The 24,304-nt window shown below is 44.8% G+C and overlaps 1 protein-coding gene across 3 annotated transcripts in view; it reads left to right on the top strand.

Moving 5' to 3' along the window:
• Window positions 1-24,304, top strand: part of NOL4 (nucleolar protein 4) — a 244,731-nt gene that overhangs the window by 69,762 nt on the left and 150,665 nt on the right. For all 3 annotated transcript variants that reach the window (XM_026647338.1, XM_026647337.1, XM_026647336.1), the window contains exon 5: window positions 2,907-3,039. In XM_026647338.1, coding sequence (XP_026503123.1) covers window positions 2,907-3,039 — 133 coding nt within the window. The remainder of the gene's footprint in view (window positions 1-2,906; window positions 3,040-24,304) is intronic.

The following is a 24,304-nucleotide window of genomic DNA, read 5'->3' as shown; positions in this document are numbered from 1 at the left end:
CAATAGCATAATTTTCCCTTCCGAAACAGAGCACACATATCCCACGGGAGCCTCAAAATGGTGAGTAAGGGCTTGATTGTTTCAGGGCTGCACCGTCCTCTGGGTTTCTGTGCCTTGGGGAGAGCCAACAGCTTCAGGGGGCACCTACACTGAACACTGTCCCAACATTTTCCACAGGAGTTCGTCCTGGACGATATCTCGCTGCTGAGGGTGACCTGGGAAGCAAGGGAGGGTCTTCTACTGCAATGCGGCTTCCGCCCTGGCCCATATGCAGCTTGCCTGTGTGCAGCAATGGTCCCCCCACCCCTCGCAGCACAGTGGCACGGACACGTTAGCCTGGCTGGGACAAGGACCACGGTGGATCTCCCGATAAACCTGCGCAAGCGCATTGCACACGTTCTGGATGAGACATTCGAGGAGATTACCGAGGCCGATTACCGTGATGTGATAAACCACATCAATGCACTATTCCGCATCTAGGCATGCATGCCTAACCCTCCTCTCCCAAAGAGTCCGCACCGAAAAAATTCCTTCCCGAAAAAAAAAACCCTTACCGGGAACCTGCCCCTCTGCTTGTCCTCCACCAAGTACCGGCCGATGCGACTGGCTACCTTCCTCCTGGCTCGAGAAGAGCTCCTGGCTGCATGGCTCTAGGGATTCCGGGGTGTCTCCATCTGGCCCACCACCCTCAATCCCGTTTTCCTCCTCCTCCTCCCCCCACACCGGCTCTGAAGTGTCCATGGTGGTGCTCGGATTGGAGGTGGGGTTAACCCCAAGTATCGCATCCAGCTCTTTGTAGAAGTGGCAGGTCGTGGGGGGAGCACCCGAGCGGCCATTTGTGTCGCGGGCTTTGCAGTAGGCACTCTGCAGCTCCTTCACTTTAATCCTGCACTGCAGGGCGTCCCGGTCATGGCCCCTTTCCATCATGTCCTCTGATACCTTCCCGAAGGTATCGTAATTCCTACGGCTGGAGCGCAGCTGGGACTGCACAGCTTCCTCCCCCCAAACACTGATGAGGTCCAGCAACTCACCATTGCTCCATGCTGGGGCTTGCTTGGCACATGGAGGCATGGTCACCTGGAAAGATTCGCTGATAGCACTCCACGCCACGCCTGGCTGAGCAAACAGGAAGGGGATTTTTAAATTCCCGGGGAATGTAAAGGGCGGGTCACATGGTTGTTTACCTGAGGTCAGGGCAGTAGAGTTTGAACTGATGACCAGAGTGGCTAGAACAGGCATTGTGGGATACTGCCGAATACTTCTGGAGGCCAGTCACAGCGCATTGGGCGGCCACACTGGTGCCGCAGCGCTGCAGCGGCAGCGCAATACACGCTATTCCTCTTGGGGACGTGGAGTACATGCAGCGCTGCAACCACGGAGATACAGCGCTGCAAATGCCTTGACAGTGTGGATGGGGAGTGAGTTACAGCGCTGGGGGAGCCTTTACAGTGCTGTAACTCGCAAGTGTAGTATCAGAGCAACGCCCACATTAATGAGATTGTCTCGCCCCGGTGCCCTTTGTGGATGTTCTGGCTCTTCCCCCTGTTCAAGTTGTAGAAAGCTTTGCTTGGGGTGGAGTGTTTTGTTTATTGTAATCCAAGGACTGAGTCTGTCATTAACACCTTTGTCGAGGTACAAGGGGGAGTCTTCCAGCACCCTCTCCGCACTTGGACACCTGCCCGGGGTTAGGAACAGCCTAGCCCTTTACCTGTCCAATTTAGCAATTAGTGACACTGGTTCTAGGGAAACATTCTCCCCCGCTACTAAAGAAATATCAATATTGTCCAGAAAAATCATTGAGACAGAAGAGAAAGGAGTTCATTCGGGGACCAGGTGAAAAGAAAATAACGATATTAATCTCCATCCAGACCAGTTCATTAACATCTAATTCTAGCATTAGCTGAACTTTTCTAAATCATTCATGGTTACTAACAAACAAAAAAATTAAAATGCAGTCCATTGCCTACTACTTAAAATTCAGTGTTTAGGAAAGAGAAAATGAATATGCCTCGTTTTCTTCATAAAGCATTTAAAACTCTTCTTCAGTGGATACTGTTTCATCAGCCTTATTGCTTTTTGGGTTTTCTCTAAAATTCTTGTTGCTAACAGACAAGCCTTTGGAAATGTTATTATATTCTTAAAAGAGACTGCAGAAATGTCATGGGGGCTTTCCATGTTTGTCTCTCATTGACTTCCAGCTCAAACTCCAAACCCTGCAAACACTTATGAACATGCTTAACTTTAAGCACAGGTGTCGAGCCATTGACTTCAGTGGGACTATTAACGTGAGCTCACACATCATCATCAATAATAAAGATTCTGTAATCAGAATTAGTAGTTAAGAATTATATTGAAGATGTGTGAGCCAGAATAAAATCCATCTCACTCGCCCACAATTATATTAGCTAGTTTTGCCTTTGATTTCATTGTGAACAAGACTGGGCCAGGGGGGAGTAAGAAGATGCCAGTTTTGACTTCAGTGAGGCCAGAATTTCATTATAAAGTCGCATATTGTCAATGTCACCACTCATTCAGGTAAGGTGAGCAATTCAAGCACAAAAAATGGAGAACTGTCCTGTTCCACCGAGATTTAATAGCCAAAAGCTGTCTTCAGTTTTCAGACTACTAACACTTTGCTTGTACGAAATAGTCTAGAGAACACTTACTAATATTTGTATTATCATAATTAATTAAACCTGAACTGCACTTGTCAAATAAATGATCATAGTACATTTTGTGATGTATTATCCTTGATCTTCTTATGTTTGTTTCCTTACTCACTAAGTCACCAAGGGTCCCCTAGTCATTAGTATGAATTAGCAAGATAGGTGTAGCATGAACATCATATTTGAAAGTTATCTTGACTTTTCCTAATGCAAGTGAAACATGAAATTTTAAATTTGCAGGATGAAAGTTCCATAGAAAGTGATGAGTTTGATATGAGTGACTCCACCAGGATGTCGGCTGTGAACTCTGATCTCAGTTCTAATCTTGAAGAAAGAATGCAAAGTCCTCAGAATCTTCAGAGCCAGCAAGATGGTAAGCTTTTTAATAACTAGATAATAATAATAGTATGTTCGTCCCTCTTTTGTGCATTACCTTCATTCAGAACCTGCCATGTCCTTTACTTGAGAATCTATTTTAATAGGCAACTTGAGACATAGGTTCACTTTGTCTCAACGCACGGATGACAGGGTTTAATTTTTTGCCAGCTAATTGTTGCTTACAAGTAGGCACTTTTACACCACAGCATGCTGGGGTTTTTATATTATTAAATATATAGTGTGTCCACACATGGTATAAGGGGAAGTAAAATCCCTGCAACCCTTCACCTCTGCGTGGCTATCTAGACATTGGGTCCAGGAATGGGGAGACAAGGGGTACTGCATGGCTGCCTACTCTTCCCTCACCTGGAATCTTAGTTCTGAGCACCAGTCTACCACCCTCCAGCAGCAAGGGGGAAGGAGATAGGGAACTGTGGCTGCCTGCACTACACATGCTTCCCTGGGCTGATTCTGGGCTGCAATGGACTGAGCTGTGTGCTGGGACACAATCTAGCCCATAGTTAGGGTGGATACTCTCTTTATATACAATCACAGGTTATACCTTATTCTGTGGAGCCTGCTTTTGTGCTCCCCCCCCCCCAAAGACCACAACAAAATCCACTAAGAAAATATAGTTCATTCTTTGTTATATAAAAAACCTAAACAGATGGGAGAACTAAAGAATTAGTGTAAGCCAGACAAAGAGTATACACTGAAACAATATATGTCTTTAGCTTTGTAGATATGAGATTTACTTGATGAAATGATTCAGATTTCAGGACTGTTGCTTAAAGCAGTGATGTCAAACATGACTTGTGGGCTGGATCTAGCCCACTTGGTGCATTTATTTTGCCCAACAGAAGTAGTCACATGATCCAGAAACTAAGCTTTTGTTAAAAATAAAAAGTAAGTTTCTAGCCCTTGTGATTGTGAAGACAATATTCCACACAAGAAGAGAGTATAAATCAATACAGCAACATCTTTCTGGGTCTGCAAACAGCTTCAGACAATGGCTCAGAGTATGAACTCCCCCATTCCTTAGTTATCTTATTGGAGTGTAGTCTCCAAAGCCCAGTGAAGACACATAAGTGTCAATATTAACTATTTAATCACTGATCATTTTAGTGGATGGAATGGGGGTAGGGATGGAAATGAAAAACAACGGGTTGAGAATTGGGAGTTGCTGCAGGGAAGGAAATGCAGAAGGAAGAATGGAGGAGACACACAAAGACAGGGAAGAAGGAGAGAAACAAAGAAAGAAGAATGATGAAGAAAGAGAAACAAAGGGTAGAACTAGTGGTGATGTAAAGGTGAATCTTTAGTCATTAAAATTTAGTTACTACATAAAGCAAGAATTCTACCCTGGATCTCTGCACAAACTGGTCATTGACTTCAGTGGAAGTTCTGCTTTGGATTGTGGGTGGGGGTCTGGATTATAAATTTATACCTTGGACTACTGATCATAATAAAAAATTAGCTCAGGCTGTGGGGGAGTGGAAGACTAATTTGTGCCACCACAGTCTCCTCTTTGGAAAGACTTCCTAGCATTGGTAACACTTTGCAAACCTGTAACCATAGGTTAATCAAGCTCTGGGTCTAGTGTGTGTGTACATGTGTGTAATCTGTTCTATTGATATTTATAGATATCACCACCATTGTGGAATCTGAGTCTCTTGGGAGACAAGTCCTGATTCACTACTGTGTTACTCCAGTTATATGCTGGTGTAATTCAACTGAAATCATGGCGTTACATCAGTATACACTGGAGTGATGCAGTGGTGAAGCAGGCCCTTTCACTAAATGTGAAGCATAGGGTGAAAGACAATTGCCCTGCAAGTCCTAACAGTTTAGTGTATTAAATCAGTGATACTCACACTGAGGCTCAGGGGTTGCAAATGGCTTTTTAATGAGTCTCCTGAGGCTCTTTGCAGCACATGACATTAAAACAGTGCGATATAGTTATTAACCAAATCAGGATGCTTTTATTATTAGCAAATTTTAGTTGATAAAATAATATTTGGTCAGAATAGCCAAGAAAAAACAATGAAGTCACTCTACTGTGGCTCTTTTGGATTAGTTGATCGCTAATTGGGCTCCTGAACCACTGAGGTCTGAGTGTCACTGTATTAGACCATGATTCCATGATTGTAAATATAGTTCCACCTCTTCATTAACATAATATTCAGTTAGGGGCCCAATGCTGTGAGCTGCAGAAAGCATGCTGGAAGAATTGTGACTTAAGGATGTTCATGGTCTTCTAGTGCATTCTGTGCACCTTCCATGATCAAGCTGTTTGAATTTAAACACTGCAAGGATGAATACAAGATGCATATAAAGGGTAAAAATCATGCTATTTTGCTGGGCCTAAACAAGGCCCTCTACATGTTTGGAAGCTTCCTGATAGCTATGCACAGAGCTGGGAAGAGCGTAGGCAGATCAGCCACATGCTGTGGCCTCTGGAAAGCACACAGGAGTCTGTGCCAGTTCATAGTGCTGAGTGAGGATTGCACAAGGGGTCACAATTCAGACATGCAAATCCTCCCATAAGGTCAGCAGCAATTATTTCATCCATAGTCACCCCCTGATTGCCTTCCAGCCCTGTGCCTTGCCTAGGGACCGAGGATAAATTCCATTCCCCAGCCTGCATGCTGTTCTCCACACAAAGCCCTTTTACTCAAGCTTTATGGAGGGGAGGTGGAGGAGAGATGAAGTTCACCTATAGCACCCGATCCACAATGATATCATTAAGGGCAGTTCTCACTGCAAAATAGACTTCATACATTTTTAAACAATAGGGACTTGATTAACATTTGCTGGTGAAAGGGATAAAATAGCACCCCAAGCACCTGTACCTGCAACCATTGGGGAGGAGCTGGGAGACAGTTTGCAATCAAATCATTCCCCAGCTGCCCTGGCCATATCCCCTTCTGGGGCAGCCCCAGTTGGCTGGTCTCCCAGTGGAGTAGAGTGTATATAAGGCAGCCACAGGAGCTAGGTGGTTAACAGGATTGCAAGCTACTTAACTGCCCCACCTACTTTCTGTAAGTCTAGTTCTATGGCTCTCTGGCCTCTTCCAAGCTTCCTATCCCCTTGTTCTAAGCTGATTCTTTGTGAGAGACCCTATTGATCACTTACCTGCAGGCAGAGCTCCAGCCAAACAGCTGAGCTTTGTTTGTCTGACCCCTGATGCTGCTCTGGGGACTCTGATATTATCAGACCAGACCCATCAGCCCTGGCCTCAGATCATAGATTGAAGGCAGGGTTTGTAAACATCTTTAGTCTGTCTAAAAGAGGAGTCTGTGTGCTTTTAATTGGGGGTTACTAGATTTTAAAGCTCTTCAAAGCTTTTAAAGTGGGTTTTGTTGTGAAAGCTGTCCTTTAAATGCCTCCGTTAAGAGGATAACAAGAGCTGCATGGAGAAACAAAATTCTCCTGTTGACCTGCTGTTAACAGGAGTTAGAACCTTGTGCAAAACTGCTGAGTAAATTCTGCAGACTCATTGTAGCAACTCACCTCTCTCAGAATAAGAGAAAGGGATGGGTGGGGAAGCTTCTGCAGAGGAAAGTAGGGACTCATTTGGGTAGGTCCCTAGAAACTGGTGTGAATTTAATGTTTTGCTACTATTATTTGAGTTACCAATAAAGGCAATCATCAGGAGGGGGATAAAATGGACCACTTTGTTTTAATTGGAATAAGATGGAAGCTATAGCTATTCACAGTACTGTTTCCTATACTAAAACATACCAAAATGAGTTAAGACCTCTTTTGACTTTGTGCTTTGTCTGCACACTTAATTTTTAAGCTAGCACTATTTTTTTAAAAAGTTCTTTAAGTAAGTATATAACTTTCCCCTACAGACATCTTCATTATTATATGAAACCTGTAGAGCTGTTTACAGTTAAAATTAAAAATGTCATGATTAAACTTTAGCCAGAAACTCTGTTGATACAAAGATATTAATAAGGGTCTAATACTTGATTTAAAAAAACTTTTTTTTATATTGGAGCATTTGTAGTGTATAGGAATGGGGTAGATTTCTTTAAATAGCTTGAGAGTCCTCTCATGGTGCTCACTTTGTTCTTTGTAGCAGCAAGTTGCTAGGTTTCACACATTGTGTATATTTACTAAATATGGCTATTTGTATCCCACCATTCCCCTGTGGTTCCTTCATATTGTTTATTTAAAGAGCAAAAGACACAACCATATTCCCCTTTTTGTTTCAAAAGTTGTCACATTAACTCCTGTGGAAACACAGTGTTGGCTAATTCAGTTAAACTTTGTATTATTAGAAGTGTTGTCTAACAGTCTGTTATACATACAGTTTTCTTTGTTTTATACTCCAAAATTAGCTCAAGCCAAATTTATAATCCATCTTCCCATGCAATAACAGGTGAGCTACAGTCATTCCTTGAGCTCTTTACTTTGTCCTGATGAAGCCTGGAAGACTTTTGATTTTAAAAATCAGCTCAAAATTTTTCTTTTCCTCAGAGTAACATTACGCAAAGCATGATGGGGCAAACGCCAGGCAGAAGAGGAGTCTAGAACAAAGGGATGAATGGGCACACGGTACTACAGGATGGTTTTTCATCATAGTCGCATACATTTCAGGCCTGACCCTGACATTGCTGAGCACTGGGAATTATGATGAAGTCACTGAGGTCGAAAGCAAATTCTCAGCACTAGGCCTATAATGAGCTTTTTGCTGTCAGTGAACCAGATACAGAACTCCCAGTGAGTTCACCATATAGCGCAGGTCAAGGACCAGGCCCAGGATTCTATTAGTCATTAGCTGACAACACAGCTTTATTTTTAGCTCAGACACAAAGTTTGTACAGAACTGTTCATGATGAACAAGGTGTGAGGGGCTGAACACCGCTGGTCAGGTGGGAAAGCCTCTCAGATCCAGTGGCTTAAGGGAAGTGCTCAAAACCGTAAAGGACTGGGCTCAAATATTTTGCAGCATTTTCTTGATGTATGAATCTGAGTTTTTAGAATTCAAAAAAATAAATCAGTGAACTATTAAAATGGCATTTTTAATGTGTAAGGGATACTGGGAGTTTAGTAAGTCAAAGTTATAGCACACTAAAAAGAAAGTAGCCTGTTAGTGTGTTCCTTATTTTCTTGTCAGTTGTACTACATTTGCTATGCATAAAATCTTCATTTATGTACCTTCCAAAATCCTATTTTTAGGTATGTTTTTGGATTTTCTACTACTTGATTAGTTTTATTTTGTAATCTGCATAGTACAGTGAGTACAGCTGCAATACTGTGAATGTCATTTATGCCTAGTATAGCAGATCTATTAAACACAGGTTTAAACTTAAACAGATGTTTTGAGCAAATTAGTCTCTGCTTCTGTTTAGTGTAGGGAGCCTTGACTGAATAAGGACTGCAGGATGTGGCCCTATAGATGTAGAAAGAACAGAGACACAATACACCATTCTAAAATTTCATGGAGACTATTGCAATTTGTACATTAACTAGGGGATTGACTCCTGTGATGTACTGAGTCCTTGCATCTCACTGAAGTCAATGGAGAACAGAAGTACTTGAGCAGATTCTCATTTTTACATGGCAAAGAATTCTAGTATGATAAGATGCTAGAATTTCTAGGTGATGTCTAATCCAAGATATTCATGCACTTCATGGCAGTGTCAAGAAAAGTTAGTAATATAAGAATATCAATAAGAAGACCTTGTGAGTTGTGTTTAATTATCTTAGTCCAATTCCTATTAGACATCTGGCCACATCACAAAAAGCCACCATCAAAATTGGCATTAAATGGCATCTTTGGTAATCTCAGCTGCAGGAGTAAAATCCCAAGGACCCTTGCCTGAAAGATTATCTCAAAGATGAGGGCTGAGGCAAACAGGCAGGGCATCATAGAATATCAGGGTTGGAAGGGACCTCAGGAGGTCATCTAGTCCAACCCCCTGCTCAAAGCAGGACCAATCCTCAACTAAATCATCCCAGCCAGGGTTTTGTCAAGCCTGACCTTAAAAACATCTAAGGAAGGCGATTCTACCATCTCCCTAGGTAACCCATTCCAGTGCTTCACCCCCCTCCTAGTGAAAAAGTCCCTAGTCTGTAGCAGTGCATGGGATTTTTCCGTCCTGAGTGCAGGACTCTGCACTTGTCCTTGTTGAACCTCAGTTTTCTTTTGGCCCAGTCCTCTGATTTGTCTAGGTCCCTCTGTATCCAATCCCTACCTTCCAGCATATCTACCACTCCCCCCAGTTTAGTGTGATCTGCAGACTTGCTGAGGGTGCAATCCATGCCATCCTCCAGATCATTAAAGAAGATATTGACCAAAACTGGCCCTAGGACCGACCCTTGAGGAAGATCATCTCTGAGGATCATGAGGAAGCTCTCTCTGCTTCTGTGTGGTATCTGTTCTGGGGCTGTCAATCTGCCACCTTTTGCAGGCACTAAATTCACTTTTGAATAAAGAGAAGGAATAGATTGTTCACTTGTATATGGTTCTGAAGAAGCCATGGGCTGAATTGATGAGAAATTGAAATGTTATCTTATGCATGTCAACATCGGTAACCAAGCATACCTGGCCCTCCCGGCTCCTGCCTCTGCTAGGCTCAGATAAAGTCACTCAGATATCCTCAGGTTCTGAACCACGGGTGCTTTTATTTACAAGTTTGTGCTCCCACCATCTTCTCACCATACAGCATATGCAGCTCTGGGTTCTTTGTGTCTGAACCCAGGAGGGAAGGGCTTTCTTCCTGCCTACACTCCCTTGCTGTCCTCCATCCCACCACTCTGACTTCCTTTTCCCCAACCTCTTATATAGCTCTGGGCTAATTGGGCTGGCAGCTGGCTCTCATTCCCCAATTAGGACAGGTTCTTTCCAGCCAGCTCCATTTTATTCACTTCAATGGGGCTGGCGGCAGGGGGCTGATTCTGCAGTTCTCCTGGTCAGCACCCTGTCACAACAGGAGAAAAGTTTATTCAGTCAGGAAGAAGGCTATAGTATATCACTCAATCTGAAAAAAAAAATACCTTGTTCACCTAAGCAGAGATTTACTGAATTTGAGAACTTGGTGTATTGCAATAGTATTATTTCACCTCAGTGGAGTTACATCCTGGGGTGAATTTGGCCCATTGGCTTTGCTTAGGTGTAGTTTAGTTTGCACAAATAAATATATTAACTGCAAAAAATACACTAAAATAATCATTAATACCAATACAATTGTAGAAATCAAGTTCCATTGACATTTTGATGACTTCTTTGGAGCCGATGTAGTATTAGTGCAAGTGAATGAAATTCTGTCAGTAACACTGCAATGACTCTTTGGCGCTAATATTATGTCCATGATAATGTACTGTATTAGGAATGTGTAATAGCTCTAAATGTCAATGCAGCTATATTAGGTACTTTTAGTCTTTAACATCACCATGGAACCTGTGGAGGGTTGAGTGGAATTTTCAATATCAAATATTTTAAAACACCACCTTCTGCTGGCATGACAACTGATTTTGCATTGTCATCAGAATGACTCCACAGCTAGGCAAGTATCTGATGCACATTCTTGGGTGGTAGTGAGTAATCTGCTTTTGATATTGTATCTGGTGTGGCTCCAACCTGTGGTGAGATTAAAATAACAGCATATTTCTATCAAGGACACTGCTTTCTCCTCCCATCTTCCATATTCGTGTCATTAAGTATTTCCCATATCCCAGAGTTCAGCAGGGCCGCCCAGAGGATTCAGGGGGCCTGGGGCAAAGCGGGGGAGCTGCGGAGCTTGTACTCACCCGGCGGTGGTCCGGGTCTTCAGTGGCATTTTGGCGGCGGGGGGCCCTTCAGTCGCTACGCGTCTTCGGCAGCACTGAAGGGCCCCCCGCCGCCGAAATGCCGCTGAAGACCCGGAGCGACTGAAGGGCCCCCCGCCGCCGAAATGCCGTCGAAGCCCCGGACCACCGCCGGGCCAGGGCTTGCGGGGCATTTCGGCGGCGGGGGGCCCTTCAGTCGCTCCACGTCTTCGGCAACACTGAAGGGCCCCCCACCGCCGAAGACCCGGACCGCCACCGGGCTAGGGCTCGTGGGGCCCCTGCAGGGCCTGGGGCAAATTGCCCCACTTGCCCCCTCCTCTGGGTGGCCCTGGAGTTCAGAACTCTACCTTCCGAACACACACCATATCTAGGCAGCCTCAAGAAACAAGAGTGAGATCAGGATTAAGACACGTGCCCCTCGTGGTAATGCAGTGTGTGACAACTTGACTGCTGGGACAGTATACTGTTCATGTGCAGAATTCTCTCTTCTCATTGAAGTGATGCAGGTCTGCAAGCACCTTATGGGTGCATTGTGCTAAAGAACATATCTGCTGTCACTTTTTTGTTTTAATTACTAACTACATATGTTCTCTAATCCTTTTCTTTTTTTAAACTTCTGTTTTTTTTAAGTGCCTTTGTTTATACTCTAATTTGCGTTAGAGACTAAAATATTTCTAACCATGAATTATGCATTTAGCAGACTCTGTGCTGCATTCTGACTGGTTCATTGCGACCAGGGAACAATTTCATTTCCCACACCATGCTCCCAGCTGCACAACTGTCACTTTCTATTACTTTTGCCTTGAACAATTGAGGATGGCTTGTAATGACAATAATTGCCTCAAAATTGTTTGTCATGTTTGACTTGTTAGCAACCAACTACTAACTGTTGGTTACAATCAAGTTCTTAGCTGTTGTTGCATAATTACCTGAGGGAATGTTTTTAACCAATAATAGTTCAAAAATGAAAATTATTCTTACATAAAAATGCTAAAATACTTGCTGACACTCCATTCTAGTTAGATCCATCATGTTTGCATGACCCACCCAGTCCCAAGAGTGAAGTTTACCCCTGTACGGAGAGCTAGCTCTAAGCCTATATATCTACTTAGTCCCTATTTTCAGGAGTTAAGTGGTGCACTAGCATTGTGCTGAGCCTCTGCTGACAGATGAATTTCAGCCAGTAGAAATAACCAATAACTGTCCAAAGGAATGTTTCCCCTTTTCCCTACTCAGTTATTCAACTGAGCCCATTTTCTGTTGATTTCGGTAGAGCAAGCCCTAAAACATTTACTCCACGTTTTTTAGACTGTTGTATTTCAATCCTTCAGATGTGTTTTTTTTTTTTTCTTTAAGCCTCAACATTATGGAGGTGGTTTGGTCTTGGATGTGGCTTTACCTTCCAGTGGATCAGTGTTACTCAATTCCTCTTTTGGATCTGCACTGGTAGACTTCATAGGGAATTGAACACACATGTTGACTAAATTTGACCACCTCTTCCAGTATAGAGGTACAGTATAGGTCGCTGTCTCATGTAACTACTGTTAAAATGTAAGCTAGTGTAGACTATCATTTTACATAAATGTGAAACATAGTATAGACTAATTTAGTGAAAATATCTAAGCCCATTTTTACTTTAATAAAAGGGATGTAAAACAATATGCTTAATAGAAAATTAAATTTAGCAGTTCTTTACTATTCTGATTTTTATTTAAGGAAGCTATTAAAATGGTGTTTTTTTCTGAACACCAAATTCCCTAGTGACATCAGGCTGTCTTGTGAAAGACTTGGGTTTGTTTGTTATGGTAGTTCACAGCATTTTTCATTTGATAGAAGATTCTATGATGCTAAGAAGTTTAATATGTAGAGTCATTTGCTAACCATAAACAAGTACTTTCCCTATGAAAAGAAGAGTGGCTCTTTTCAGCATTAAAGTATTTTGTAATATTTGCTATGCTGGAACATAAGTGGTTGTGTTTTTTACCTGAGATGTGAGAAGCAATATTTTCAAGCAGAACTTACCTGATATTGGAAAAATGGCAATTGTTGCATTCATTATTCTGTGCTAAGGCAGCTAATGCCGATGAATCTCTTTTAGAAAGACTCCTCCTCTACATGACAGTTGATCTATAAATAATAATTTGCAGAACTAACAGGCAACTTGTAAGTAGAGGAAAGCAAGTGGATAATTAGGAAATAATGTTCCTGTTAAGTGCAGGGAATTCTAATTGCTGAGTTTTCTTAGTATTCTCAGCTTTCTGCTTTGTTATAAGGAGAAATGCAATAAGAGCATGATCCAAAGCAAACTGAAGTCAGTTCCATTTCCATTGACTGCAAGGGACTCTGGATCTGGCATTAAGGGTAAATCTATGCTGAAAATGAAAGTGTGATTGCAGTGTGGGTAGGCCCAGACCCATGCTAGCTTTAATCTAGCTAGTGTTACTCCTGGGGAAATTCTGTTCCAAAAAATTAATAATTCTGCACACAATATTTTAAACTTCTGCACATTTTGTCAAAATAACATAATATAATCACGCTGATTTCAATTATTTTGGTAATTTATTTCAACTACAATACAATGGATGGAGAATGAGAGTTGGGGGGGAGCATTGGAGGAAATCCTAAAACCTCCATTGTCTAATAGTAATGTAGTGAGGTTTGAACCTTTATTTCTAGTTATTAGTCAACAAATATATGCAGTCACATGCTCAGTGTTACATCACAGGCAACTGAAGAGCAAGTGTGGGCTTGGAATCAAACTCACAATTTGTATTCGCTACTGACAGTCTCCAGAAAGGTCAGTAGCAAACAGTTTATGGAGCATATTTTGATAGGAAATGTTTTCAGTCCAAAAATTTAGACCGTGCATGCGCAGTGACGCAGAATACCCCCAGAAGTAACTTAGTGTGGGTAACAATAGCAGTGAAGACATGGCAGCATGGGTCAACAATCCAAGTGTGTACACAGGGTCCCAGATGGGCTTGTGCTGGCTTTGGAGATCATGTTGTTGATGGGGCAGGTTCTATCCATGGAACGCCGATTCTGGGCCCGGGAAACAAGCACAGACTGGTGGGACCGCATAGTGTTGCAGGTGTGGGACGATTCCCAGTGGCTGCGAAACTTTCGCATGCGTAAGGGCACTTTCATGGAACTTTGTGACTTGCTTTCCCCTGCCCTGAAGTGTCAGAATACCAGGATGAGAGCAGCCCTCATAGTTGAGAAGCGAGTGGCAATAGCCCTGTGGAAGCTTGCAATGCCAGACAGCTACTGGTCAGTCGGGAATCAATTTGGAGTGGGCAAATCTACTGTGGGGGCTGCTGTCATGCAAGTAGCCAAAGCAATCATTGAGCTGCTGCTACGAAAGGTAGTGACTCTGGGAAATGTGCAGGCCATAGTGGATGGCTTTGCTGCAATGGGATTCCCTAACTGTGGTGGGGCGATAGATGGAACCCATATACCTATCTTGGCACCGGAGCACCAGGGTACCCAGTACATAAACCGCAAGGGTTACTTTTCAATGGTGCTGCAAGCACTGGTGGATCACAGGGGACGTTTCACCAACATCAACGTGGGCTGGCCAGGAAAGGTTCATGACGCTCGCGTCTTCAGGAACACTACTCTGTTTAAACGGCTGCAGCAAGGGACTTACTTCCCGGACCAGAAAATAACCGTTGGGGATGTTGAAGTGCCTATAGTTATCCTTGGGGACCCAGCCTACCCCTTAATGCCATGGCTCATGAAGCCATACACAGGCAGCCTGGACAGGAGTCAGGAGCTGTTCAACTACAGGCTGAGCAAGTGCCGAATGGTGGTGGAATGTGCATTTGGCCGTTTAAAAGGTCGCTGGCGCACTTTACTGACTCACTCAGACCTCAGCCAAACCAATATCCCCATTGTTATTTCTGCTTGCTGTGTGCTCCACAATCTCTGTGAGAGTAAGGGGGAGACCTTTATGGCGGGGTGGGAGGCTGAGGCAAATCGCCTGGCTGCTGATTACGCACAGCCAGACACCAGGGCGATTAGAAGAGCACACCAGGAAGCGCGGTGCATCAGAGAAGCTTTGAAAACCAGTTTCATGACTGGCCAGGCTACCGTGTGAAAGTTCTGTTTGTTTCTCCTTGATGAAAACCCACCCCCTTTATTGACTCATTCTCTGTAGGCAACCCACCCTCCCCCTTCGATCACAGCTTGCTTTCAAAGGAAATAAAGTCACTATCATTTAAAAATCATGTATTCTTTATTAATTGATTATAAAAAGAGGGAGAGAACTGAGAAGGTAGCCTGGGTGGGGTTTGGGAGGAGGATCAGAGGGAAGGAAAAGGCCACTAAAAAAAGGTTAAAATAATGACAGCCTTTTGCTTGGGCTGTCCACTGGGGTGGAATGGGAGGGTGCACGGAGCCTTCCCCCCCGCCGCGTTCTTACACGTCTGGGTGAGGAGACTATGGAACATGGTGAGGGGGGAGGGTGGTTATACAGGGGTTGCAGTGGCAGTCTGTGATCCTGCTGCCGTTCCTGAAGCTCCACCAGACGCTGGAGCATGTCTGTTTGCTCATGCAGCAGCCCCAGCGTTGCATCCTGCCTCCTCTGATCTTCCTGCCGCCACCTCTCATCTCGAGCGTCCCTCCTGTCTTCACGTTGGTCCCTCCTGTCCTCACGTTGGTCCCTCCTGTCCTCACGTTCACTGGCATCTTTCTTATACTTTGAAACCGTGTCCTTCCACTTATTCAGATGAGCTCTTTCATTGCGGGTGGATTCCATGATTTCCATGAACATCTCGTCTCGCGTTCTCTTTTTCCGACACCTTATCTGAGATAGCCTTCGGGACGGAGGAGGGAGGCTTGAAAAATTTGCAGCTGCTGGAGGGAGGGAAAAAAGGAGAGAATTTTTTTAAAAGATACATTTTACAGAACAATGCTTATACTCTTTCACGGTGAACAACACTATTCACATTACATAGTACATGTGATTTCTGTGCAAGGTCGCATTTTGCCTCTTAATATTGAGTGCCTGTGGCTTTGCTGCTAGAGATCACAGACGCAGGTCCGGGCAACAGAATTCGGCTTGCATGCGGCCATGGTAAGCCATTGTCTTTCGGCTTCTGCGCCCTCCTTTCCCACATACCAAGCAAAGCTCGTTGAGTGCTGCGGTTTTCCAAACTAACCCCCCCCCCATCCAATTCTCTGGGATGATCGCTTTATCTCTCCCCCCACCGCGTGGCTGGTATCAGGGAAGATCCTTGCTAGCCACACGTGAAAAGCTCAGCGCCAATCCCCACCCCACCCCCCGCGCTTGGCTTACTACAGGGAAGGATTTCTTTTCAGCCACAGGCAAACAGCCCAGTAGGAAGGGCCACCTCTGTCCCCTTAATTAAATTCCCGTATTTCAACCAGGTTACCATGAGCGATATCATTCTCCTGAGGATTACACAGTGAGATAAAGAACGGATGTTACTTGAATGCCAGCAAACACCGGGACCATATGCTGCCAGGCTTTGTCATGCAATGATACCAGATTACTTGCTACTAGCATGGCATGGTCAAGTGTCCTACCACGGAGGACGGAATAAGGCTGCACTGCCCAGAAACCTTGTGGCAAGGCTTTTGGAGTACCTCCAGGAGAGCTTCATGGAGATGTCCTTGGAGGATTTCCGCTCCATCCCCAGACACGTTAACAGACTTTTCCAGTAGCTGTACTGGCCGCGAATGCATCTCAAGTCCTCAGGGCAAATTAATCATTAAAAAACGCTTGCTTTTAAACCATGTCTTATATTTTAAAAGGTAAACTCACCTGAGGTCCCTTCCATGGGGTCATGGTCTTGGGTACTGGCTTGGTAGGGTACTTCAGTCAGGCTGAGAAAAAGATCCTGGCTGTTGGGGAGAACGGAGTGCTGTGTGCTCTCCGCAACCTCGTCGTCGTCCTCCTCTTCCCTGTCCGCAGAATCCTCAGGTGTGGCTGATGAGATTACCCCCGCCTCGGAATCCACGGTCAGAGGTGGGGTAGTGGTGGCGGCCCCCCCTAGAACTGCATGCAGCTCGGTGTAGAAGCGGCATGTCTGCGGCTCTGACCCGGAGCGACCGTTTGCCTCCTTTGTTTTCTGATAGGCTTGTCTGAGCTCCTTGACTTTCACGCGGCACTGCTCTGAGTCCCTATTGTGGCCTCTCTCCATCATGCCCTTGAAGATTTTTTCAAAAGTTTTGGCATTTCGTCTTTTAGAACGAAGTTCTGCTAGCACTGAATCCTCTCCCCATATAGCAATCAGATCCAGTACCTCCCGTACGGTCCATGCTGGTGCTCTTTTTCGATTATCGGCCTGCATGGTTACCTGTGCTGATGAGCTCTCTGTGGTCACCTGTGCTCTCCTGTGCTGGGCAAACAGGAAATGAAATTCAAATGTTCGCGGGGCTTTTCCTGTCTACCTGGCCAGTGCATCCGAGTTCAGATTGCTGTCCAGAGCGGTCACAATGGTGCACTGTGGGATAGCTCCCGGAGGCCAATACCATCGAACTGCGGCCACACTAACCCTAATTCGAAATGACAATATCGATTTCGGCGCTACTCCGCTCGTCGGGGAGGAGTACAGAAATCGATTTTAAGAGCCCTTTATTTCGAAATAAATGGCTTTGTTGTGTGGACGGGTGCAGGGTTAATTCGATTTAACACTGCTAAATTCGAATTAAACTCATAGTGTAGACCAGGCCTCATTGTAGTTGATGAGAATTTTATCAGAGATTTCAATGGGACCAAGACTGGACTATAGTTCCCTAAGTCTAATGGCATAAAAAGAACAATTCAAATAAAATCATATCTGCATGGATCACAACTTTAAGTACACAAAGGGCCAGTCAGGCACACACTCTTCCTGATGTTTTGGACATGAGAGAGAGAATATTATCTTCTCCTTGGGGCTGCAATAATTGTGCTTACACATCAGCATATCCAAATCAGGAAGTTGTTCATACAATAGGAAGGATACAAAGGTGAACTGCAAATAAAAAAGGCAAGTTAGCATAGCTTTCTGTGCTGAATGCAGCTACGTTAGGGTTGCCAACTCTGACTAAAGCTATTCTGAGAGATTTTTTTCCCCCCAACATGATATAGTGTCATTTTCTTAAAATATCCTATTAAATCTCCTGGATTGCTTTCAGTAGTCACCGGGAGATAGATGCCAATTCTGGGAGACTCCAGGCCAATCCTAGAGGGTTGGCAACCCTATCCACAATTCATGTTGTGGAGGGACATAGGCAACATTCGGGGAGTTTTGTCTGCTTTAGGACAACAGATAATATTTTCAGAAGCATCAAAGTGACTTAGGAGACAAAGTCCCATTTTCAAAGAAGACTTGGATGTGTAGGCATGTTTGAAAATTCTACCCAACGTCACCAGGCCCAAAATACTCAAGGTGAAATTCCAATCCTCTTGAAGTCAATGGCAAAAGCCCCACTGATTTCAATGGAGCCAGCACTTCATCCTTCACACTTTCAGAACAGGTGGTGGGGGATTGAATTGATTCTGGAGAGGCTGATTCTGGGGGCTGTAATTTTGTTTACTCAATTATTAAGCAGTGGAGTTTATTTACAGATAATAATTTTAATTCAGTGACTAAGCATATGTCTGGCTATGTTCCTACCTTACTCCATATTTCTTTCTCTAGGTTTCTCCAATTCTCTACTGGGTTTTAAGCTGTGTGCTCTCTCCATGAACTGTGCAGATGCTTAGCTTCCTGGCTGAGAATACAATCCCTGACTCTCCTTGTGACTCTAATCACAAATTTGAAATTGCATATATTGTTGCATTCCTTGCAAATTTGCCCTGTTTTTAGTTGAAAGGGAGGGGGGCTGTTATGAAGTCTGTTAACAAGGAGAGAGAATATTTTTCTGCTTTCTGGATCAGCTACTAAGTTGTATGTACTTTCCTCCTCACTCTGTAAGCATGTGCCTAATAGGCCCATTTGGCTAGTGATATGGGGAACTGGTGGCAGCATAAATGTTTAAAAGAGGTGTATTGTTGGTCTGAGTCTACGATTAAAGATGACAGCTTTGCCATGTACTCCTCCGTAACTGAAGAAGCAGGATCCCAAGTTCAGTCTTGAACCCAGGTCTCTTGCTTGGCCTCTGAGAATACTGATTTCCATAGAAACCCCCCTAGAACCCAGTTCTGAAAAGGGGGAGGTACAGAGAGAGTGACTTCTTTCCAAGGAGAGATTAATGGCTACCCAGGAAGCTGAGTGCACTCCCTGGGCCTCTACAGACTGCATGTTTAAATCACTTAGAGGTACCTACCCAACTCCTGTGCAACTGTTCTGCTCTGCCAATTCTCTGCTCCAATTTTCGTCCTACTTAATGGCCTGGCAGGTCTGTAGTGGAATATAGTGCTGGAGGTGCTCGGTGAGTAGGATGTAGGAATCTCTGCAATATGTTCTCTGTGGCCAATGCACATGAAAACAGGCTATATTACTTAACACCTTTTCCCTCTGTACCCTGCTTGTGTGTGCTTGAGCAGTGTGTAGGATCAATTCTTAGTAGCCAAATCACTATACTTCGTTAAGTATTAAAAAATAGAGTGGAGACAGTGTTTGTTTCGGGGGGTATGCAGACATGGAGCTTAAAATCTCCTACCCTGCAAAGTGAATTCTTTTGAATGAAGGTGTGTTCCTTAAAGACATTCTCCCTCCTTCAGGCGGGAGGGATTCTTAGGCCCTGTCTACACTGGCAAGTTTCCGCGCAGTAAAGCAGCTTTCTGCGTTGTAACTGCCGAGGTGTACACGCTGTCAAGACACTTAATGTGCAGAAACTGCGCAGTTGCAGCGCTGTAAAAAAATCACCCCGACGAGAGACATACAGCTTTCTGTGCCGGGGATACAGCGCCGCGGTGCCAGTGTAGACACCCTGGTTGATTACAGTGCTGAGATTGGCCTCTGGGAGGTGTCCCACAATGCCTGTTCTTGCCTCTCTGGTGATCGGTTTGAACTCTACTGCCCTGCCCTCAGGTGACCAACCATCAATCCCTCCCCGTAAATTCCTTAGGAATTTTGAAAGTCCCCTTCCTGTTTGCTCGGTGATGCATGCAGTGGTTTCAGCACATCTTTCCAGGTGGCCATGCCTGCTCCACGCACCAGGCAATCCCCTGCTTGGAGCAATGCCGAGCTGCTGGACCTCATCAGCATTTGGGGAGAGGAGGCCGTCCAGTCCCAGGTGCACTTCAGCCATAGGAATTCTACCATCTACGGACAGATTTCACGATGCATGACAGAAAGGGGCCATGACCGGGTCAAAGTGAAGAAGCTGCAGAACGCCTACCACAAGGCGCGGGAGGCAAATCACTGCTCCAGTGCTGCGCTCATGAGCTGCCGGTTCTACAAAGAGCTGGATGCAATACTTGGTGGCGACCCCACCTCCACTGTGAAGGTCACTGTGGATACTTCGGTGGCTCACGTGCCAGTCGAGAGTGGACCGAGCCAGGAGGAGGAAATCATGGACGAGGATGTGGAGGGGCAGGGGGACCCAGAGGCAGAGGATGACTCGGAGGTCAGAGATGCATGTAGCCAGGAACTCTTCTCTACCCCAGAGGAAGCTAGCCAGTCACAGCTGTCAGATCTTGGCAAAGCACAAACAGGAGAAGAGGCCCCTGGTAAGTGGATTTGATTTGGGGAATCACTGAAGTGAGTCGTTGGGGGCAGGAGGGTTGCAGAAAACAGGCATGTATCTGTATGATGCATGTACCACCACATGCCTTGTCTGAGTGGTGGAACAGGCTGTTGATTGACTCCCTCACTTCACAGGAATCTGCCTCGGAGATCTCCAGGAAACTCTCATGGAGATACTGGGCAATCCGCTGCCGCAAGTTCTTTGGCAGAGCTGCTTTGTTTCTTGCTCCATTAATGGTAACTTTCCCACACAACTCTGCCATCACGAGGGTGGGGAGAGGGAGGAAACGACCATTGCTGCACACAGGCAAGTCGCATAAGCGCCAGGACGAAAGTCGCAGTCTTGGAGAAGACCCTCTCTTGATTCCTTGCTCACCCTCAGCAGCAAGGTATCTTCCATAATGATCACAGCCTGTGGAAAATGTGGGGATAGGAATGATTATCAGGCCCCCCCTACAGTCCTGGCTCTCCCCAAGTGCCCAAGAGCCATGTGCCCAGTGTACAGTAGGGTCCAGGAAGAGTGATTTACCCTGCCCCTGTGGCTACTCACCATGTTGGGGGTCTTGTGGCTCATGTGTGCTTGCCTGGGGTCAGCCAATTAGTGTCAGGTATGTGAATAGTGGCTGTGTTTTAAATCACTGAATCAGTGTTCTGTGTGTTGCAAACAATGCTGCTTCTGTAAAATGTTGTGTTTTGGTTCACAGATATGACCTTGGGTGCAGCTCTAACAGTTATGGAGTGCCAAGTGGACATGCTCCAGGCGCTACTAGCACTGCAAACCGAGCAGCTCTGTGCCCGCCCTCCCCTGCAGCCACTGTCGCAGAACTCCTTCCCATGCGCCCCCCCAGAGACCGCCAATACACTCTTATAAACCTCCTGGCTCCAATCTGTACCTGTGGTGGACATCTTGCCATTTATTTGGCTTTGGCTGTTCAACAGGAACAAATAACACATATTTCAAGGGACCATTCAAGAAGAAGTGGCCCGTTAACACCCTTCCAGTCATAGGGGGAGGAAAAAAACCCTTAGGGTGTGGGTGTTGTAATAAGCCAGTGGTTCTCAAACTTTTTTACTGGTGGCCTCTTTCACATAGCAAGCCTCTGAGTGTGACCCCTCCTTACAAATTAAAAACACTTTTTTATATATTTAACACCATTATAAATACTGGAGGCAAAGTGGGGTTTGGGGTGGAGGCTGACAGCTCACGCCCCCCCCACCCCCATGTAATAACCTCCCAACTCCCAAGGGGTCCCGACCCCCAGTTTGAGAATCCCTGTAATAAGCCATAAATTCAGTATCTCTATTCAGTCCCTAACTTTGCAAGACACTAAAAATCGTGGACCGAATAGAGAGGCACTGGATTTATGGCTTATTACGAACTATGACCCACTAAATCCACCCCAGCTTTTATTCCCCGGAATGACTGGAAAGGTGTTAACAGTCCACTTCACCTTGAATGGTCCTTGAAATATGTGTTAACTATGTATGATAATCTATTCCATCTTGTGTTTAGCTGAGACACTCTGAGTACATTTCCCAGATTTGAAGAGCCCTGTGTAAGCTCAAAAGCTTGTCTCTCTCACCAACAGAAGTTGGTCCAATAAAAGATATTACCTCACCCATCTTGTCTCTCTAATACCCTGGGAGTCACAGGGCTACAACAACACTGCACAGAACAGTGTAAGTTCTTCAAGGGCCTGACATGACGATAATATATGAATGTCAGGCGTTCAAAGCTCCCCAGGGGACTGGCCTTAGCTGAGAGATCAGCACTTTCCCTGTGATTGTGACATCTACATTCTCCTGGAATAATAACTTTCAACCAATAGAATGAGGCCTGTAACTATGAGAAATAAACCTTGCACAGGAGCTGGACCTCCACTAAGGAGCTCACTTCAGCAAACGATAAATGATAATGGGCTTCACCACTTTCAGAATTAAATGCAAAACTCAGTGCTGTGGCTGGGTTTTCTCTTAGGCTGTGTCTACACTGCCACTTTCGGCGCTAAAACTGGCAGCGCTGTGATGTGGGCAGTGTAGTCATGCTCTATCATTGGCGGGAGAGCTCTCCGGGCAATAAAAAATAACCACCCCAAACGAGGAGTGGTAGCTTTATCGCCTGGAGTGCAAAAGTTTTAGTGCTGAAAAGCACCAGTGTAGACAGTGCTTTATCGCTGGGCGCTGCACTCCCGATGATAAAGCTACCACTCCTCGTTCAGGGTGGTTATTTTTTAACCATGGCCATGGCCACGTTGTAACATGGGCAATGTAGACATACCCTTAATTTCTTCAGGCACACCTCACCCATTCCAACAAATAAAAAAAAAACTTCTTCAGGGTGGGAAGGAAGACAGAGATTATTTCTATTTTTAAATACTGGGGGGGGGGCACTCAAAATTATGGCTGAGAGTACCACAAGTAAATTTACAGATAAACCATGTACATGTAGAGTATCTTCAGTGGAATCTTCTGTACTTCAGTGTGGATAACTGAGAGTAGAATTTGGCTGTTTTTACTTTTGACAGAAAGTTGGTGGGTTTTTTTTTTTTTTTTTTATGAGAGTATTTTTTTTTTTTTTTTTTTTTTTTTTGTACAATAACTTTGTAGTTCAGTTTTTTCTACAATAACCAGATTTTCTCAGTTATGTTCTACTGTGAGATAAATCTAACATACTCATTCAATGTTATAGTCAAGAGAACATCTTTTTAACAGTGGAAATCATTACAGGCTAACCTTGTCTCTTTTAAAGATATTTATTATCTTGGGGGAAGGGATAGCTCAGTGGTTTGAGCATTGGCCTGCTAAAGCCAGGGTTGGGAGCTCAATCCTTGAGGGGGCCACTTAGGGATCGGGGGCAAAAATCAGTACTTGGTCCTGCTAGTGAAGGCAGGGGGCTGGACTCGATGACCTTTCAGGGTCCCTTCCAGTTCTATGAGATAGGTGTGTGTATATATATATATATATTATTAAATTAAAACAAGCACTGAGTTACATACCCATCAGTGCTAGCATGGAACAAAGATAACAATATGGAACATGCACAGATATATTCAAACATTTAAAAAGGTATCATTCAGACAAAAAAACATCATAATGCATAAAGCAAAGAAAATTTTTTCAAAGTACCAAGAAATAAAGAAAAACAAGATGATTACTGAAAAGATGTATAGATTTGTACAAGTGCCTCATGAATCCACTCATTAGCATGTGCAGTTTTAGTCAAAAATATAGACCTTCTTGTAATGCCCTAGTATATAATGGTCCTGACTTTCTAAAGCAGGGGTCGGCAACGTTTGGCACGCGGCTTGCCAGAGTAAGCACCCTGGCAGGCCGGGCCAGTTTATTTACCTGCTGACGCGGCAGGTTCGGCCGATCGCGGCCCCCTACTCACCGCGGTTCGCCGTCCCGGGCCAATGGGAGCGGCGAGAAGCGGCGCGGGTGAGGGATGTGCTGGCCGCGGCTTCCCGCCGCCCCCATTGGCCCGGGACGGCAAACCGCGGCCAGTGGGGGCTGCGATCGGCCGAACCTGCCGCGTCAGCAGGTAAATAAACTGGCCCGGCCCGCCAGGGTGCTTACCCTGGCGAGCCGCGTGTCAAACGTTGCCGACCCCTGTTCTAAAGCCATAAGATAGGTCCAAATTCCATCAAAGAAATCTTCCTGTGCTATTTGGTATACAAGTTCCAAGGACCAAAAAGAGGTCACGGTCTACAATTTTTATGTAGGTGGGGAAGCTTCAGTCTGTTTCAACAAAATGATTTTCCTGCCTACAGAGAAGGCATTGGACAGGAGCCATCTCACAAGTCTCATGCTGTATCTCCTACCAGGAGCAGCTAT

This window comes from Terrapene carolina, unplaced genomic scaffold (assembly GCF_002925995.2).
Source record: "Terrapene carolina triunguis isolate 2854851 unplaced genomic scaffold, T_m_triunguis-2.0 Scaffold58, whole genome shotgun sequence".
Classification (NCBI taxonomy): Eukaryota; Metazoa; Chordata; order Testudines; family Emydidae; genus Terrapene; species Terrapene triunguis.
The sequence above is the reverse complement of the archived record's forward strand: the minus strand, read 5'-3'. Positions and strand labels throughout refer to the sequence as shown.